General features: G+C 30.5%; 2 protein-coding genes across 2 annotated transcripts in view; both read left to right on the plus strand.

Annotated features, from left to right (window-relative positions):
* The first annotated feature begins 670 nt into the window (after positions 1 to 670).
* san (Probable N-acetyltransferase san) lies at positions 671 to 11,154 on the plus strand. The gene is made up of 2 exons (XM_085825306.1): positions 671 to 750; positions 930 to 11,154. Exon 2 carries the CDS (start codon positions 978 to 980, stop codon positions 1,485 to 1,487), a length of 510 nt encoding a protein of 169 aa, XP_085681432.1. The 5' UTR covers positions 671 to 750; positions 930 to 977; the 3' UTR covers positions 1,488 to 11,154.
* Cpsf160 (cleavage and polyadenylation specificity factor subunit 1) overlaps positions 673 to 20,478 on the plus strand; it is a 273,054-nt gene continuing 253,248 nt past the window's right edge. The window contains exon 1 of the mRNA XM_085825305.1: positions 673 to 750. The gene's annotated coding sequence lies outside the window, so the exon portion shown is untranslated. The remainder of the gene's footprint in view (positions 751 to 20,478) is intronic.

Here is a 20,478-nt window from a genome sequence, read left to right on the forward strand (position 1 = left end):
TCACGTAATGCAGAGTAAAAGAAGGCGCTGCTTTCTGAAACTCAAATTCACTATATGTTCTTAGTTAGTAGTTAGTTCTTTGCGATTCGGTTCAAATGATGGATCCGACAACTCAAAGCGCATGCGCGGTTAATGTTGATGCGAATAGCATCGGTAGAATCTACCCATATCTAGCTGTTGGTATTTTACAGGAGTTATTTTGCCTGATTAAAATAAAAATTTTATGGTCCTGTATGTAACTCCAATAAAACATAAAAGTTTATTCAAATCGTCTTCGAAAAAATAATCCTTCATGCTATCATTGCGAGATGCGATCCATTTGTAAGTGTACCGAAATTTTCAATGGATTCTATTGTGTAAAACGATGGGAACTTAAAGATATTTAGGGAATAAAACATTTTTATTTATCAAGATTAACTTTCTTGTCAGGAAATTGGTTCCCGCACCTGGTATCCAAGCCTTTCTCGAAACATGGTCAGTTTTAACATTCATAATTCAACAGAATTACTTTGATTTCTTAATTACTTCTTGGATCTTAACCACGAATTTTCTGAATTATATTATATATGAGTTTTATAACTGCTTCATTACTATCTTGTTTAAAATTCAATGGCAAGAGTTGTGCGGAATTAATCTTGTATTGGCATCGGCTACATTTGTAACCGAATTTATCTTGTATTGGCAACTGCGTGACTATATGCATATGCTGTGAAGAATGGAAATCGGAACCGGTTCGTCGTATACATATTAGTACGTTATATTTTCTTTTATGTTTTCAAATTTTAATTAATATAATTTATTCGGTTTTCTAAATATCTTAAACAATTTATTTTCATTGTAACACCTTTTTCGGACGCTGTTTATATTTAATAATCTATGATTCATAATACCATTTTGCTGATCTCTTTCTTAAAAATTTTTTTAATCAGACTGCCATCCTAGTGCCTCTGGAGTGTGTTGAAAGTTGTGCCATAAAGATGATCGAAGATTTTGAAACACAAACAATGTATACCCGTTCTAATAAAAGCGGGAAAATAGAATTAGGGGATGTTACACCTCATAACATACGTCAATTGAAGAGACTGAATCAAGTCGTATTCCCTGTCAGTTACAACGATAAATTTTACAAAGATATTTTAGTAGCTGGTGAACTTGCCAAGTTAGCATACTACAATGATATTGTTGTTGGCGCAGTTTGTTGTCGCGTCGACGCATTTGATAATTGTAGAAAATTGTATATTATGACGCTGGGTTGCTTGGCTCCCTATCGTAGACTCGGAATAGGTACCAAAATGTTAGAACATATATTGAATTACGTGAAAGAAGATGGGAAGTTTGATAGCATATTTTTACATGTTCAAGTTAATAATGATAGTGCTATCGAATTTTACAAGAAGTTTGGTTTTGAAATCGTTGAAACTAAATCACATTATTATAAACGAATAGAACCTGCAGATGCCCATGTTCTCGAAAAATTTTTGAAATGAAGTTTTGTGCAGAAATTTACTGTTTTAATATGTTTTATTAAATAAAATAGATTTCGATATATATGTATGCTACTAGGACTGTCATCAAAAACATATGATATAAAATTAGTTGTTTAGAATATTCTTTTGTTCTCTTTAATTTATTTGCATTTGAAAAGCATTTTAAGATTATTAAAAGAATTCAAATTTGAAAATTAATTTTTTTTTTTTTTTTTTCAATTCTGTTATAGCTGGCAAAGATGTTATGTATTAAAAATATATTTAGCTTTGCAGAAAACAGCTGTAATGCTTAATGTGAATTTTTTGGGATAGTAGCCACATATTAACTGCATGTTATGTTATTAGAAAAAAAAGAAATCTGATGCTTTGAAGTTTTCTTTTTTACTAAGCATATGAATCAGAAAATAACTGTGCATTTGAAATATCAATCTATTTTGAGAGCTGTTCCATACACTGTAATTTTGTGTTTGTATATATTTAGAGATTATGTTTTTGTAAGTACCTTGTCCTCCTTCCATAGGTAATGGTAAAACGGAAGATTACCTTCTCTATTGCTAATGAAAAGCATTCAACTCATAGGTCTTGTATCTATTGATTGAATTTGTTGGTTTCAATGTAATGCTGCTAGGGAAGTAATAGAAAATGCATGTAATTATAAATGCCAGCCCAACTAAATCCGTGTTTTGATTTAAATTTATTTGCTGAATTGATACACTCATTAAATTTATAGTTATGTATGTATTATATTGTATGTTTATATACCTAATTCTGATATTACACATAAAAATCTATGCCCCTTCCCCCCACCCTCCAAAAAAAGGTTTCAGTATGAAAGCAGCCACTGTATATGCTTTGGCAAAATTTAGCATCATTTGGAATTAATTTAGTGAATATGGAAAAATACCAAAGCAACTTTCAAAAAATGCTCCAACATGAGAACATAGTAAATGACATTTATTTATATATGTGAGGCTATAATTTTATAATTAATACTATAAATGAATCAGGTATTTTGTATCATACATATTGCTATCAAATAAATTCTAAATACAAATTTAACTGTTTGTGAGATGTGATAGCAAGTTAAATATAGTCAACATTTTACAGGAAAAGTGGATAATGAAGAAGAGAGAATGAGTGATATTGCAAAAAACTTTATTCTAATTTCCAGATTTGTATTAAGTTAAAAGCTGGCAGCATTTAAAAAGAAAATAATTAAGGATATCTAGATGAAAAGTGAACATGAAAATAAATGTGGCATGTTAAAAATAACACGAAAGATTACTATAAATTAAATTTTTTTAATTAATTATAAGTTAAAATGCATAATATTTTGGATTATTAAAAAAGATTTCTGAATCAGTATCATGTTATCAATATCACAATTAAAAAGTCTGAAAATAAAATCTATTCCAAGTTAAAAATCTGAGGATTATATTTACCAAGCTTGGCGACTAATCTTCGATTATGGCAACTGTCTGAGGTAGCCGCTTTAATGTTGAAGTACCAGACATTATATGTATGAAAGAAAAGATGATTGGTTCTGATCTGAGAAGTTAGGGGGGGAAAAAGTATTCATTTTAGCCTGATTAATTAATTTTAACTAAATACAGTTGTGATAATATATAATGAAAATAATTTAACGGTACTTTTCCATTTTGCCGGCGCAGGCGATAAAGTCGCCAAAAATGATACAACCGATGCCGAACTTAATATACTCGCTGGTAACCTTTTACGCCTCAATTTTCCGCAGCCATTTCTTATCAGATTGATTGTTTCTTTCAATAATTGCATAGAATTTTTAATAGATAGTTCAATTTTATGCCCTAAGGCCATTTGCGGTAATTAAGTCAATTAGAATGCAATCTCGCAGCTCACCTGAAGGAGAAAATATAGAAAAGGCTAGGGTTAAATTCATCAATTATAATGCGAATGCACTAGCACTGCGATTTTACATAATTTCTGAGTAAGCTATTCGTACAAATTGAAATAATTCTTGCATTAAAACTTGTATTCCATATTAAGATTTAACTTGAAATTAATGTAGATAATTACTGAGAGAATTATATTTTTGTAGTGTAGTTTACGTGAGATTGGGGTCTCATGATATGAACCGGCGAATTAAGATGTTGTACCCTGAAAGCATAGTAAATTCTTAAATTAATGTCTTTTTACAAAATTTTAAACAATATTAAAATGTTTATGCCTTCAAAAGAAAAAATTCTTAGAATTAACATTTGTTGACATTTTTATGTGTATACTGTGTGTTGTCGCCAACAAAGTCTGCTTGGCGAGATTTGCGCCGGCGAAACGGAAAAGTACCCATTTAACTCTGCATCTGTAGAGGCCAAAATCTCATTTAAATGTTTCACTCAAACATCTGAAATATGTATTTTTATTGGAATGGATTTCCTTTCCCATGTCAAGTTAAATGCTAAAGTGCTAAAAATAAGCTATTTAAGTAAAGCAACAACTTCTCTCTTAGGATCTGGATAAGCTTTAATGGCTAATCTTCCATATGTGAGTAAGTTGGCTCACTAAAATATACAAGTTACTATTGCCGTGGAATTTAACACACTGAACCACTTTCACTCAACACTTTAAACATTCTACATCTCTCAGTTACCACATGCAAGAAACAGAACTAAAAAAAAAAAAAAAAAAAAAAAAAAAAAATTACTAAGTAAAATTAAATGAAAACATTCATAAAATATAAACTACATGTCATCTGAAAACCAACTTTCTCCAACCAACAACAGCTTAACCTCCTGCAAATATTAAACAGTAAAACTTTTAAAAATAAACTCAATATTTCAAAATTAAATTTAAAAAAAAAGTCTGGCTACACTAAACTCGCACTCATTACAATCACCGAAATAAAGCTCTATGTTTGTCACAAGAAAACACGACTAATCATTGGAATATGGTAACAGGTAGTTTAACAACATTTTGGTAAGGCGATAAAGGTTACTAGCTAGGACTTTAGCAGTGTACATGGATAAAGTCAAGAGTGTGCGCAATGCCATTTTTGTGCTTAAGCACTTTTGTTCCATAAAAGTTCTAGCATAAGCGTAATTCCGCTAGCAGATTGTTGGGAAAAAATGTTGGGGGGGGGGGAATGCCTTTACTTTGTGAAAACAAAATGGCGTCCAAACAAAAACTAGCAGGGTTGGTTGCCAAGTTACCATAATCCAAAGATTAACTACAAACTCTAGCCAAGTTTCATGCTCACCCTGCTTATGAATGATTAACTGCTTTAACCATTGTATGCAATTTCTCCTTAGGACAGGATTCCAACTTCGGGCATCAATAGCTGAACAAAGGAGAAGGAAGGGACATTCAAATAACAGAACTACTTTTAGTCTCTTCAAAAGAATGATTTGCATATCATTTAACTACTCCTGAAAGCAATTAGCCATGCATTAGCATGATGGGGTGAAAAGCACCAGGTAGAAAATGATTCAAACGTTTGAGGCAACCTGCTGATGACTGAATGGTTGGGCATATTAGGCAACTTTGATGTGAAAGAGTTAAAAATAAATTTCCATTTGAATTTAAAAAAATGTTTCATGAATAAATATTTGATGCATTGTAAGAGTTTATTCATATCCACTCTCTTGCAATAACTTGCGCATACGTTTCTGTACAGCAGCTATCGCTTTCTTGCTTTATTAATGAAATTCCTTGTCTGATCTTCTGTGTTACATTTGCATACAGAACTGGATCATTTCTTTCATTATCACTGCTTTCTATGGAATTTGGAGTCTTAACGACACCCACTAATATTTCATCTTTGCTTTGTCTTCTAACATTTCATCAATATTTTCAAATGATAGATCTTTAATTCCTTCATCACTTATTGTGTGTGCCATATTAAGAATTCAGGCAGAGTAAGTTCTTAGAAATTGTTTTGGCTCGCTAGTGTTCAAAGTGACATGTAAAAAGAGAATGAATATTTATTAAATCAAGTACATGTATAATTTGCTAATTGATCTTTAGCAAATAAGAATTCTTGAATATAAAATAAAGGAGCACTGAAATAGGTAGAAAAAAATTAAATTATAAAACTAATTTGAAGGAAGTAATTCTTTATCAAATTTATTTCAAATTGTAATTCCTATTACACTGTGGTAAATCTATTTTATAAGTAAGATTTGTAGGCAAACAGCCAATTGACGTAGCTAAATCTTTGTGATCTGGAAGGTTGCACACTTGTTTTAGATCTACAAGGATTGTATGTGGGGTATGACTAGATTTAAATATGTGCACTTGATTCCTTAAATCTCTATTTATAGTGATATATTTTATATGCATATAGGTAGCCTAAATAGTTTAATAATTACCACTAATAATACATACATATAATTACTACTCGTAATGCTTATATATACTATATATAAGTTAGTATATATATAGTAGTTATATAGTATAGTTGGTATATATAATATAGCTTACATGCATATACTATATACAAGGGTTCCAGTTAGGGGGGGGGAATGTAAAATAAATAAAATTTCAAAACAGTAAAAGTTACTTATGAAGTGCAATGAAAAAAAATATCACCAAGCTATTGATATGTATTGCAAGTGTGTACAACTTCAATATGTGATTATCAACATATTGAAGAAAGACGTGATTAAAAATAAAAATTTACATTATTAAATATGTATTATTTGAAAATATGACACTTTTATCAAGAAATCATTTTGTGATTTTTTTCACTTGTCTTCTCCCAATGTACAAAGCAATCTGCTTTTGCTAAAAGAAAAAATCAGAAGATGTGCACCAGCTATGATCATTATCATCAGAAACAATTGAAGCTTCAATATACATTGCAACATAATGAAAATAAGAGGACGATTCTGTATTTGTTGTTTCAAAGTAAACCATTTTAAGTGAAAATAAGAGGACGATTCTGTATTTGTTGTTTCAAAGTAAGCCATTTTAAAAATAACAGAGAGAGACTTAACTATCCCATTGATTTGAAATGTAAAAAAAGGTTGCTAGTATGCAGGAGCACCCGGGCACCTAGAGTTTCCAGCACCCGGGGATAACTGAAGAATTCATGCCCCTTTCTGTGTGCCAAGAATGGGAAACATTTCATCAAAAAATATCGTAGCATCAATTTAGCGCCTCTTGGATACAGTGCCCGGGGACTGATGTCCCCCCTTGCCCCACCCTAACTACATCACTGCTAGTATATTGCATAAAAATAAAGAGTAATTGATTAAAGTCATCTAAGAATTAAATCATGAAATTTGGAGTGGATTGTCAATTACATTTTTAAATAATACACATTAATGTTTAATACAGAAGCATGAAAATTTTACCGTGATAAATATTAAAATGATTTTCATCTTAATAATAAACACTTGAAAGGGAATGCTGTAAATTTATATAGTATTTAATTGAATTATTTAGCTAACATATAATGAAAAGAAATAAGAATTTATCAAATTTAGGGCTGTAAAGGTTATAAATATTTGTTCTATCATTTGCTTGTAGTTCTGATGTGAAGATGTTAGGTTCTCGTGTGAGCTGCAGGAATATAAAAAGTCTTATCTAAGTGGGAATTTCAGACAATTTTTTTTTTTTTTAGTTTGAGAATTATTTTAACACTATTGCTTTATTTTGATCATAAAGCATTTTGTGCTCTTTAAGTTATATTCACTGAATGATCGAATGTTACAATGTATCTCAAAAGATATTATCTGTTTTGAAAGTTAATTAAAATATAAGTGTATAAAAGGCTGAATTTGAAGCATAAAAGTGTATATAAACAGTTGGGATTGTTTATCTGTCTTTTGACGGTGATGTCTTTATTGGGTTCAAAATGATAATTGTTAACCAGAAAAAATATTTTTATTATTTTACATCTTATTTTCTGAATTGCAATGCTAATGTAATTTTACGGTTTGGCTGTGTCGCCACTGCATAGCTTGGTAAAACTACTGAAAAAAACTGGGTAAAAATATATTTCCGGGTGCCACAGGGCGAAAATTGATAATTTTTGGCGGTACATGGATACCAAGTTTATGCAGTTCTTTGACTTGTTATTTTAGCTTTGTGTATCGGCAATTTTTAACAAGTCAAAGAATTGCACAAACTCGGTATCCATGTACACATCGACCTATTTTTCACTTAAAAAATTGGAGAATTGTCCAAACTTGGAACTGCGCACTCTTTTGACTTTATCCATGTACACATCAACCTATTTTCACTTAAAATTGGAGAACTGCACAATTTTGGCATTGTGCACTCCCTTTGTCCATGTACGCACTAATCTATATTCATTTAAAATGTCAAAGGAGCAGCCAACAAAAAATATATAATCTCAATAAACTACATTTTAAATCAAATGATGAAATAACATAAAAAAGGAAATTCATCTTTGCACTACACAAAGGAAATATCCACTCACCTTATTCACGAGTTTTTCTCTCTTCAGTCACCTAAAATTATCTAAACTATCAACACATAAATTCACAAAAATAAGAGTAAAAAATATCCTCCATAGTGCCGGTATCCTCCGACATTCAACCATACGCATTTCCTTCCTACACACAGGACACTTATAATGGCTATTAAGTAACCCTTCATTTACACACCAGTTAATTAATGCTCTTTTCCCCTTTTATTTCAGATCATACAGAAACTTCAAATTAATCTTACCACATTCAGCCATTCTACTATCTGAACCACAAAACAAGCAATGTACTTTGTAACTAACACAGCACAAGTCCTTACAAATCTTTTCCCGTTATTCAAAGTTTGCAGCAGTCAGGCAACTGATTAAGTCATAATAGGGTTTCCATAACATTCAATTACTCAGGTTATAATAAATGAAATGACAAATTTGAGATAATACAAGAGGCACCCTTCAATCTATTCTAACCAGAAACTGCTATTAAATTGCATAAATGTATTGTTGCTAATCGGGATGCATCAGAAACATTTATCTGGTTAAACAGATGCTGGTTTTACACATGTTGATTGATTTCTTTTTTTAAAAAACAAAAATAAGAATGTGGAACGTATTTCGTTGTAGCAATAAAGTATTTTTTAAGAATATATCTGTTTGCAATTGAACAGTCATTGAAATAAGATGATCACCTTAGTATAGTGGTATTCAAGCTATAGGTCACAACCTCCAAAAATTTACAGTGAGATTATAAGGTGGCTAAAAATTCGATGATTGATGGTATATAACTAAATGTCAGTGATTGGGGTTGCTTGCATTTTTATGTGCTGCAGTGCTATAAAGTTTCAAACACCGCTGACTTAGCAAATATATTATTGCTGTTCTGTTAAGAACCTACCACTAGTTTTGCGGGTTTTTAAATTATAATACACATTTAAATTAAAAACACTCATACATAAATGGTTTGGTCCCTGGATGACTATCATTGGGTCTTGACAGGTCTTCGGCTTCTCTGTCACAAACACCGAAAAACATAGCAGGCACATAACGAAAAAAATGAGCACATTATGAGGAACACATTTGCAATTTGCCTGTTTGATAAATTTTGTTCATTTATGAGCTGTAACTATACATTGAATTTAAAAACTACCTTGTGTACTTAAGATAATCAGTTTAAAATTAGCACAAATTTATAATACCTGTTTGATAAATTTCACTCATTAATAAATTGTAATGGTCGATAAAATCTGATATTGCAGTGATTAAAACATAGACTGCAAATTAACAGATATTTTTTGTTATTAATGGGAAATTTAAAAATAATGTTTTCAAGTATTTTTATGAAAAACATTCTAGATTAATTGTGAACTCCTAAACCTGTATTTTAAATTTTTACTTGTTTGCCAATGACGTGTTTGAAATGAATGACAATGGAAAAAAGTGTTTTTTAGTGCCAGAATATGAAGTTTTATTTAATTAATCAGAATGCTTAAACAATTTTAAAAACAGTTGTCAGAAATTTTTGGAGTATTCAGATTTTATTGTATTTCTTAAATTCTATCTCATGACAGCTTTCGTGTTATGTATATACGTACTAAGAATATATCTGAAAATAGTAAATCAATGTTTTTTGTTTATAGATAATGTGCATGTGTATTATTTACATGGCATTAATTGAATCTAAAGCGATATTTATTTTTGTATTCTACTATTGTAACTCTGATTTCAATTTTCTTTTAAAAATGTAAATATTAGTGCAAAATAAAACACTTTTAGTGTAAAATCTTTTTGGTATGTGTACAAATGTTTTAAACCTGTTTATTTATTTAAGAGGTTTAGATAAATTTGTTTGAAAATTAAATTCTTTTTATTTTGCCTGCATTTTGAACTGTAGTAGAGTAATTTGCCAAATTTCCAGTGTTTTTGCCATGCAAAGCAAACTCTTGAACTGTTACATGGAAAATGTAAGTCAATGTTTTAAAAAAAAAGTTATATGTAAAGTAATTTGCCTGTAATATATGAGTATATTTAGTATTATTATTTAGTTCTTAATGCAGTGTAGATTGTAATGTATCATTGACTTTCTGTATTAGATGTGATTCTAATATATGATCATTTGTATAAATGCTCTTCACTTTTCATTAATTAAAGTTTAAGATACCACAAATTATTTCTGATGCAAATGGAAATGTTAATTTCATTAATGCTTATTATGGTTTTTGTGTAAAAAATTTCTCCATGTTCATTTGTGTAAGAATGTGCTCTTTGAAATAGTGATAGATTTTATGTGTGGAATTACAGTGTATGGTGTAGCCTGTTCAGTGAAAGTTGGTTAGGTTTGGGTTTTAATGTTCTAAAGCTATAGATATATGCCATGTATGTATGGTCAAGACCGAAACGTATGCATAAACATTTATCTAACTAGATTTTTGAATAATCACTAGATAAACTTCATGCAGTTTCTTTGAACATTAAAAAGCTATGCATCTTCGTTCTTATGCACAAATATTTTATCATCAGTTTACTAAAAATATGCTTTAAAATACAAATTGGAGTGTTTTAAAACTATGCTGTTATTGATTAAGCAAATCTAAAACTTGCTGCAAAGTAATAAAAATCTATGTGAATTATTTATCAGTTGTTTGAAGTTATATATTGTTGGCTATACTAATTCAGTCCTTTATTTGTATTTTTTTATATAATGTGTGCTGTTTTGTAGTATATAAACTATTCTTTGGAAGTAAAAAGGATTTATTGGAAAAAAAAAAATCAATTTTTATTATGTTTTAATAGAGATTAAACTTCTTTTAGAAAACAATGGCTTTTGGTGGGAAAAAAGTTGTTAAAAGTGATTTTAAGGCAATCTGCATATTTTCTGATGCAAAATTCTTGGTTTGTTATGTTACATATTTTATCATCATTTAGAAAATTATAGTCTGTCATTAATTAATTATTCTTTTTCTACTCTTTGGTAGAATTTTGTATTTGTAGTATTAAATGATAAAAATCTGTCCACTAATTTATGGTATTCTGCTGCTTTTTTTTTTGGTTAAAAATTGTGTGGGAGTGTGTGTGCATATATATACATATATATATGTATGGATGTATATATGTATGCACACACACGTTTGGCTCTTTTGGAATGTTATAATTTTAAGAGAAAAATGTATTTAATCATGATTTGTAAACAATGTAGCATGAAGAAAATTCTCTCATAACTGACTTGAATAAAAAATTTTTTGAAAATTCTGTGTTGTTGTTTCACTTATTATTAACCCTCAGTTTATATGTTTAACAACTACCATATTTTGCACGCATACCAAGTACATGAATAAAGAAACTACAGATATAGAAACAGCTAGAAAATTATTATTATTTTCAAAGTATATGAAGCATTTATATAACACGAGGGTTAAACAACAGAACAGCAGTTTATGAGAAGAATTTCCTTCATGAAATCGAAATTGTTACTTATAGCTTTAAAAGAGAAGTAAATTTCTGCACACTTCAACCCTTAAATTCAAACATTATTAAGTTGTTCCTTTTTTAACAATTAGTTTAATTATTAGAATAGGTATTTTTTAAGAACCATTTGCAATAAAAGCCATGTGTTGAAAATTGTAAACAGTATCAGTAGTACTTTGAGGGGAGGGGAGGGGAAGGGAGGCAGGTAAAGGAAAATTAACTTACTGGGTGATTTCTATCATTTTAAGGTTCTTTTCAATATGGCCTGTTCTTATAAAGTTTTAAGGATACATATAAGAATAGTAGAAATACACACTTGAAAAGGTTAAATTGAAAGGCTGAAGTTATTTTTACCATTATTGTATAAACTTCAAAAGTACCAAAATTAACATGGAATGAGTCTGCCTTGTTGATGGTGCTGTTTAACATTTAAATGCTCTGTTTATAAAAGATTTTCTCATTTGAAAGTAGTACACAGACTTGTGCTTTCATAAGGTTATCTTCTTGTAATTAACTTTTGATGTATAGGATTTTAAAATTTACATGCTTATATGGCAAAACTGGAAAGGTTGATGATTTTTCATACCATTCCTGGGGCTTCCAATAAATTTCCAAATCTCCTGGTTTTTAATTTTTCTCAATTTAGATCATCTCTTAAAACATGCATAAATGAAAAAAAAAAAAAAATGGGTGCTTTCTCATTATTCACAATCCTATATAAAAGTAATAGAGATTAAACGTAATATTGTGCTATATTGCCAAAACGTATGTAGAAAAGGCGTACACATGGCTTCTCCCTGGACAGCTTTCTACTTTTCTGGGAACTTTTTGCCAGTGTCACTGCAGATTATGATCCCCCTATGGGCATTTTAGTATTTTCACATATAGTGGACTGCAGTTTTCGATGTCTTTGTGAAATCTCAGACTTATTTTTCTGCAAGCATAAAGCACAGTATGGCTAACCTAAAGGTAAAGGCTACACGTGTTTTTATGTCTCTCTATTCCAGCAGATTATGATCCCCTATTGGAATTTTAGCATGGTAGTGGAACACTTGCTGCAGTTTTTAATGTCACTTAGACTTAACTTTGTGCACACAGTGTGATTTGTTTAACCCTTTGCGACACGCATATTTAAAATATATTTTAATCTTTAAAAAAATGCCTTAGAATAAGTCAGATGGACTTACTTAAGTGCCTTTAAGGCTTGAATAAAATTCTGCGCTTTTATTTTTTACGGGGGAAGGTGGGATACCATTTGTCCCACCATGCAACTAGCACATGTCTTATAGCATATTGGTGTATAGCAGGGAAAAAAAATCATATGTGGAATGAATAAACAAAATAAAGCGTGCATTCTAAAATATTCATAATAAACACACTAAAATGCATTTTGTACTTATTGCATATATGCATGACTTGTAAAATTTTGAATATGCACATTTTGCATATATACATTTAATATTTTTAAATTTTAAGAACAAAAAATATTTTCTTGAATATTATTTTAAGATTAAAATTTGATACACGTACAAATGATACTAAATAAAATATTGAAATTGGCACTTGATTCAAAAACATTTATATATGATTAAAACTGAAAAACAGTCATTTTTCATGAAACTTTGAAAAGCATTTTGTTTCATTCTTTTGTAAGCATAGAGGCACTTCACATGTTTCACATATCCAAAATGTTCGTCATTCTTCTTTCGATGTGCTGCGATATGCACATCTTTCTCCTGCTCGTTCACTTTGGCATGTGACTTATATTTTTTAGTCTCTTTTCTGGTTGTACGAACGGGTTTTTAGTTTTTATTTGAACTGGGGATTTCAGTTTTCTTTTCTGCTCTTTCTTGCCTGCAAGTGCCATTAGACCTTCTATAACTGAGAGAAGAAAATCTTTCATTGTGTTTACATCATGATCGGGTTCGCGAACAAACTTAAATAGAATAAATACGTTTACTATACTCTCCTCTAAAAAGTAAAAAAAAAAAAAAAAAATCATGTGCCACCATTTCTTGCTTTTGCGGTCTATTTCATATAGTCCTTTCAGTTGCTCAATCAGTCGACATATCCCATGTTCTTATTGTATGAAATAATGCTGTTTGGACACAGTACTTTTTTTGTCTTTCCATCTCGTTCTTTTCTATTAATTTCTTTCATTTCAGTTGCCTTTTCCAAGCAAGACAGGATAGAAACGGATCTTTTATCCTTCCATTTTATGCAATAAATTGAATCATCTCTAACTGAAAAGTCTATATATTTTCTTGACATAAATTTGTGGGTAGATACTTCCGATTCATATTTACAGTGCCACATGCATAGATGGCAGCCACATGCATAGATGGGTCTGTGTCTTTAAAAAGCGAAACAAATTATAACTAATTTCCTTTCTTCTTCAGCAATAACTTCAACCTCATTTATTCTCTCTTGGATTTCAATTTCATCTGAATCAGAACTGACATCTGAAGCATTTGAGTCGCAATCGGATGGCAATTCAGCAAAAAGATCCAAAGCTTCCTGTGTTGTTAATTTTTTTCTAGACATTTTAGCACATCAGAGCATACAACGGATGTAAAAGCGCGCGCAATCACGAAAAAAGTAGATGCAAAAAGAAAAGAAAAAATAATCGTGAGTGCTGCCATCTATTGAGCGGAAATTCAAGTGTGTGGTGGGACAAATTTTAACCCACTTATTTCAACTGCAAAATTAATGTTATAAAATATTGAATCCAATTAAGATTTTTGAAAATAAAATACCTTTGAATATTAAAAAGAATCATGCATATCCTAAATTGTATACCAAAATGTTTAAAATATTGTAAAATGCGAGATACATGTATATCACTTTTGTGATCCTCCCTGGTATAGTAGTGACATCTACTGAGAAAAATAATAACTAAAATAGATTATTTTTAAAAGATTAGAAAATTTCTAACGGAAATTGCTAACTGAGAAAATAAATATTAATTAGGTGGGACATATATTGACCCACCATGCCGCAAAGGGTTAAAGGCAGTTTCTTGTTTTTCCTTCTCATTGTAGGAATTTAATGCTGAATTTGCAATTCTGATTCGTTTTTTTAGTGGAAATTTTAGTGTGTGTATAGGGAAAACAAGAGCTTAGAACCCTGAGAAGTGTGCAAGTCTTGTATGGAAAAGGATGGGTGTTAAAAAAAAAGCTGTCACTGGATGCATCATTAAAATAGATAATGAAAAGACTCCAATACTTCTTTCTAGAGTCATCAACAAGTTAAAGACTTTTTGATAGGGGATTGGATAATTAAAAAGTCTCAAAAGAGGTTCATAACTATCACAGAAAAAAAGAACTGCTTTAAAGAAATGTATTGTGCAAATTCTATTTTAACTTTATTTTCTGATTTATTTTTACAAGACCTGGTGTGTTTGCATATGTTTATCACTGATTTCTTCATCATTTTATGAAGTTTTGAATAACATTAGATAGATAAGTATTTGTAATTAATTTTGCTTTAAATATATTGAATGGTCCATTGTTAATTTAATGTTAATTTGTTAATCAAAAGTTTAATTGATTATATTATTCATTAAATCATTTTAACTAGTTTAACAACCAAAGTTATGTGTTTGACTTTAAATCCAATTCAACCTGAAATCGAATGACTGAGCAGTGTGAAAAGCCTTCTGTCCTTTCACATTTTAAAGCTAAAAAATATATATTATGCTTTAATACATCAAAATAAAAATGTTCCTTACTTTCATAGTTTGTGAAATTATAAGATATCTATGTGTTGCCTTAGTCATTTTTCAGATGGAACTTTGGACCAATATTAAGTGCTTTAATTATTTCTTAAATTTTACCTAGCTTTAAGAAGTAAATATAACACAAAAATTTCTCATTGTGACCATTACCTCCAGCCCAATAGTCGCCAACCTTTTTTTACTAGGCGGGCAAATTTCAGAAATGCAGGAGTTCAACGGGCAGTGTGGTGGCTCCAATAATAATAAAAATACATAAAAAGACCAACTATTCAGCATTCAACTAGCTGGAATAATATTTTAGAATTTTAGAAAAACTTTTGTAACTGAGAGATATACAATGCCATTACAGAGTTTGCAATACTATTAACACATATATGTTAATGCCAACAGTGTGATTTGGCAACAATAATGGATGAGCACTGATGTCACAACACAATCATAAGATGCTGATTTTGGTTTAATGTAAATTCAATTATTGATAAGGTAGTTTAATTTTTGTGAAGAAGGATATAAGTTCTTTTTTTCCTTGCATTTTGAAAAAGTTTTAGTTTAAGAATGTACGTGTAATTTATGCAAACATAAATGTTATTGTAATCGAAAGAGAAAACTGAAACGTGTATTGAGATGATTTTTGTTACTGCTTAATAAATGAGTGCACAATACAGTTATTTATTTAAGTAGCTGGTGATTTTTGCTTGCAACAGTGTCTGATGCAAAAGCATTAAATGCTTTGCAGATAAAATGTTCATGTGCCTTTTTAAACAATTTATTTAACTTCTTGTCCATTAAAAGCTCTTTATTTTTTCCACTATCGCTGCTTTCACTGTTGGCTGGTTTTATAAGATCAACCAGTTCGTTATTCCACAATCATCATTTTGTTTTCAACTAATTCTTTTATTTTGCTTTCTTCCATATCTGACAAATCATTCAACTTCTATTTTACGTTTTTCAATTTCGTGAGATTATCTTGGCTTCATATTCAACCAATGAAAATCCTTTAAAATTGTTGTCATGTTTTGGCCAGAGCTGATGCTAGCAAGCATTTATTGTTAATGAATTATACATTCCCATCAAGTTTAAACCTTTCTGTGCAGTGTCTTATTGAATTGCTACTAAAATGTAGTATGTCATGCTCTTCTTCACTTTGTGCTTTATTTGCAGATACATAAACATGTCTGACTTAACCCTTGTAAAGTTGGAATTTTACACAAAAAAGATAAAAAAGGTAGGCAGTCTAATCAGGCCTGGAAGAGTACACAGGTAAAATTTTGGGAAGATAGCACTTATCGTTTCGGGCGCGCTGAATGAACAGACTTTGAAAAGAGTGCTTAAAGAAGCATTGCAGGGAAGCGCATAAAAGAGTAAGAGATTTTGTCTATGATTAAAAAACAATAGATTCTGAATACCCTAGCAGATTAAGCATTATCCAGGATGTGCCACAGGGAGGCCTGCTACTCTACAACCCCCTAAAAAGGCTCTTCTTGGTTATATGATGATTAAATGTGTGTAAATGAAAAAAAAAAGTAATTTGGGTATATGATAGTTACATTATTTACATTTCATATTTACACTTTAATCTATTTTTTTCATGGTGGTACTTTTCGAAGAAAGTGACACCACCTTTAAAAAAAGCACAACCCAAAATTTGTATGAGATTCAATATCTAAAAGCAATTCATGTAGCACTTTCAAAGCTTCAGAACTGGTCAGCCTTCTGCAATCCATTCACAAAATAATTAAAAATCAGAAAAAAAAATCTAATACTATATCTACAATTAGAAAATATAAACTATAAAATAAAATTAAATAAACATGTAGAATTAAAAAATAACAAAACTAATAAAAACAAAACAAACGCTAACTAATAAAAACAAAACAAAACGCTAACAAAACTAATAAAAACAAAACAAAAAATAAGAACTGCTCTAGGGAAAACCAAAGAGCTAACTGATAAAATTACCCCTGACTTTCAGAAAATCACCCCAACAATTTCTTTGTTGATAACTTAACCTCCCCTGTCAAAAAAAGGGGGGTGAATGAAACACACAGATCTGGACCCACCTTTTTCTACTGTGAATGAGCTGCAGAGAAACAAAGATACAGTTGTTGGTCAAGTACTAGTCTCTGAGTGAGCCCACTCTGGGCATGCCTGATATTCGCTGTTCAATTTTAGGCAAGATTTCGAGGTAAAATTTTAAAACTAATATAGAATAAGAAAATAAGCATGCAGCCAAGAAAATAACATAGAAATTTCTTTTCAAACAATTCCTTTTATATTCTAAAAAAAATCTGGGAAGATTTCTTTGAAAAATGAGGGTCTTTAACCCACATGCGCTAGGTCCGATTAAAGAAACCTTTCTGGAAGCGCCTCTATTTTTCCCAAGCGGTTGTGGTTAAGTGTAGTCTCTTCCGAGGCTATCTTCTTTATGTTTCCAAAGTTTTTCGTCAGAAATTTGATTCGAAGTTTTGTTTTGATCGGATTAGGTCTTTCAGACCCAGCGTGCCTATTTTCATTGCTGTAACGTAGTTCATTTGTGGTAGCACAGAAAGCTGCAAACATGTCGTAATTTATCCTATGAGGAAGAAATGTTATGTTTGCAAAAATTATTAGAAGATGTAACAACTGGTGAAGACATTATTGAAGAAACTGATGCTGTAAGTTATAATGAATTTTTTAACTCTCATGATACTGATTCAGAAATCGAGATGCATTCTGAAAATGAAAATGAGAATGACACTTATTGCTTTATTGGGGGGGGATGGTCAAAAGAAAAGCCTAAAGCTAATGTTATAAATTCTGCTCATGATATTATTACCAAACTGCCTGGAAATATAGATAAGGCAAAATGTGCAGACTCCAAATGGAAATTTTACTTAGTTGCTGAAAGTTGTCAGTTATGCAAATATTTATATTGCATCAGTTTCTGGCAGCTTTCAAAGAGAGAGTGAAAGATGCTCGTCACACAACTCTAATTGAAATTTCCGCTTTTATAGGTTTTATATATTTTTGTGACATAAGTCATCTCATGTAAATGTGTGGGATCTGTGGGCAACAGATGGAATCAGCTTGAAAATTTTCCACAAAACTATGTCCTACAGACTTTTTTTCCCAAGATGTTTGCATTTTGATGACATAGGAACATGCGTCATCAAGAAAGAATCAGATAAACTTGCACCTGTAAGAGAGTTTTTGAAGCTTTTGTGAATAACTGCCAGAAGTACACTGTAGGTGAGTTCATAACAATTGATGAAAGATTTGAAGCTTTTTGAGGAAGATATTCTTTCAGGCAGTATATTCCGAATAAACCTGAATAATAATATATTGAATCCCTAGTAAATTCTGTATTAATATAATACGTTTTTCTATTCCTTTAAAAAAGTTTATTTCATAAAAATTATAGAAAATTAAAATTTTAATTTTTATAATTTGTATATTTTTAAAGTTTGATCATAAAATTTTGGCATAAATATAACACTTTTACTTCAAGGGTAACAGTTTTTTCTTCAAAAAACACGAGCAGGGTCTTTTGGACACAGGGTGCACGTTCGTGTAACTCAAAAGAGCAAGTGCGCTCCCAGGTTAAAAACTAAACATGATTAAATATATGGGCTGCCATATACTATAAATAAAGAAGGTTCAGAGTAACCTATAAATCCTTTTTCATTCAATTTGTCTGTGCATACAGTAGGAAATTGTGTGCCACAAAGGGTTAGGCTTTGAATGCTTTTGATTCCTTGATCCACCAGTTGAATTAAACAAGTAGCGTTTGGTGGAAGGAATAAAATTTTACATTCAGCATCATGTTCTGTATCATTATCCAGATGTCTTTAGTACTCAAAACTTGGTTTGTCTAATCATTGTAGGACAGTAGCTGCTGTTGATCATGTTTGTCTATGTCTACTTTGATAACATTTCCAGAAATTATTTGACCGATACTATACCCCTAATCTTAGTACTCAAAGGGTATCCCTTATCCACTGGAAGAAACCATGCAAATGTAAAATTTAAAATTGGACATAAAAGCAACATAAGTATTTAACATAGATATTTGCAGGGGATTTCTTTTCTTTGCCTTTTTCTTCAAGGGGGGGAATCCTACAGAATTCCTCCCCCCTTTTTTTCTTTTTTTCCCTCTTTAACAAGAGAAGAGGAACCTAGGTCTGATCATCGTCTAAATTAATGGAATATGTCAAAATCTAAGCTAAACTAAAATTGCATTTTTTGCCTAATTTTAAATTATTGCCTAAAATTGAAAATAAGCTCTTTCATGCCATAATCTCTTACTTGGCGACATTTTTCTGATTCATGTCAATTTTTATAACATATTTTGAGCTCGTTTGGCAACTATCGGATAATATTTTAAATTTCAGTTTAAAATATCTGATAATGCTTAATATTAAATGAGTTGTAAATCAATAATATTAAGTGTTAATGTGTCACTTAGTATATTAGTGTCACTTAATAATAAGTGAATTGTAAATCAGTGTAACAATGTTTTTCCCAAGTTTTTATGTATGAACGGGCAAGATTACAGTAATTTATTTACTATATCTGAATGATAACATTAACCCTTTAACTGTCAAGTTATTTTGATGATTTGGGTACACAAATTGTCAAATTTTTTTTATTGGAAAAACCAAATGTAGCCGAAATAAACATCTCCCGATATACATTCGGGTATGACAATACGATGCACTCAAAAAAAAAAAATTACCCCGAGAAATACTCGAGCGTGACATTTTCGAACACCAGTGCTGTGCCCGAGATAATCTCGGGCATGACAGTTAAAAGATAAAAGTAGCATCCACTGTAGCTAAAGCCACAAACTTTGTCAAAAGTTTAAATGTAAAAATCAGGTTTAACCCCTTAAGGACTGGTGTAGGGAGAATAAAGCACAGTCATGGGACGGGCCCGCTGAAATGGATCGTTGCCACCAGCCTATACATTTTCAACAGTTAAGCCTAATTTTACAATATATATATATATATATATATAATCAGCATTTTGATATTATGACTTTAATTTTTGAAGTTGCATATTTAATGTACTTGTTTCTAATATGTATTAATATAAAGAATATTGCATTAATAGAAATAAATTAAACAGGCAAAATATTAAAATCATAAATATATACACAAAAATAAATACTATAAACATGGAAAAAAATTACAGATACGAAATAAAAAAAAAAAAATAAACAAAAATTACCTGTAGGTAATTAAATTCTAGTTTACAAATTCTGCTGTGTGTGAAATATTCAAAACAAGGATTGACACACAGTCCTACATTGCATAAAATTTTGCACTCAAAATAAGTTGTTTGCTTTTGCTTTTCCTTGGTTTTAGTGCACACAACGCATCTTCTCCTAC

This window comes from Stegodyphus dumicola, chromosome 10, assembly GCF_044657685.1.
Source record: "Stegodyphus dumicola isolate Sdum_Otavi_A_Nest chromosome 10, ASM4465768v1".
Taxonomy (NCBI): Eukaryota; Metazoa; Arthropoda; class Arachnida; order Araneae; family Eresidae; genus Stegodyphus; species Stegodyphus dumicola.

What these genes read in the sequence shown, in the direction of transcription:
- san (XM_085825306.1), top strand. Translation starts at nt 978, where the DNA reads ATGATCGAAGATTTTGAAACACAAACAATGTATACCCGTTCTAATAAA.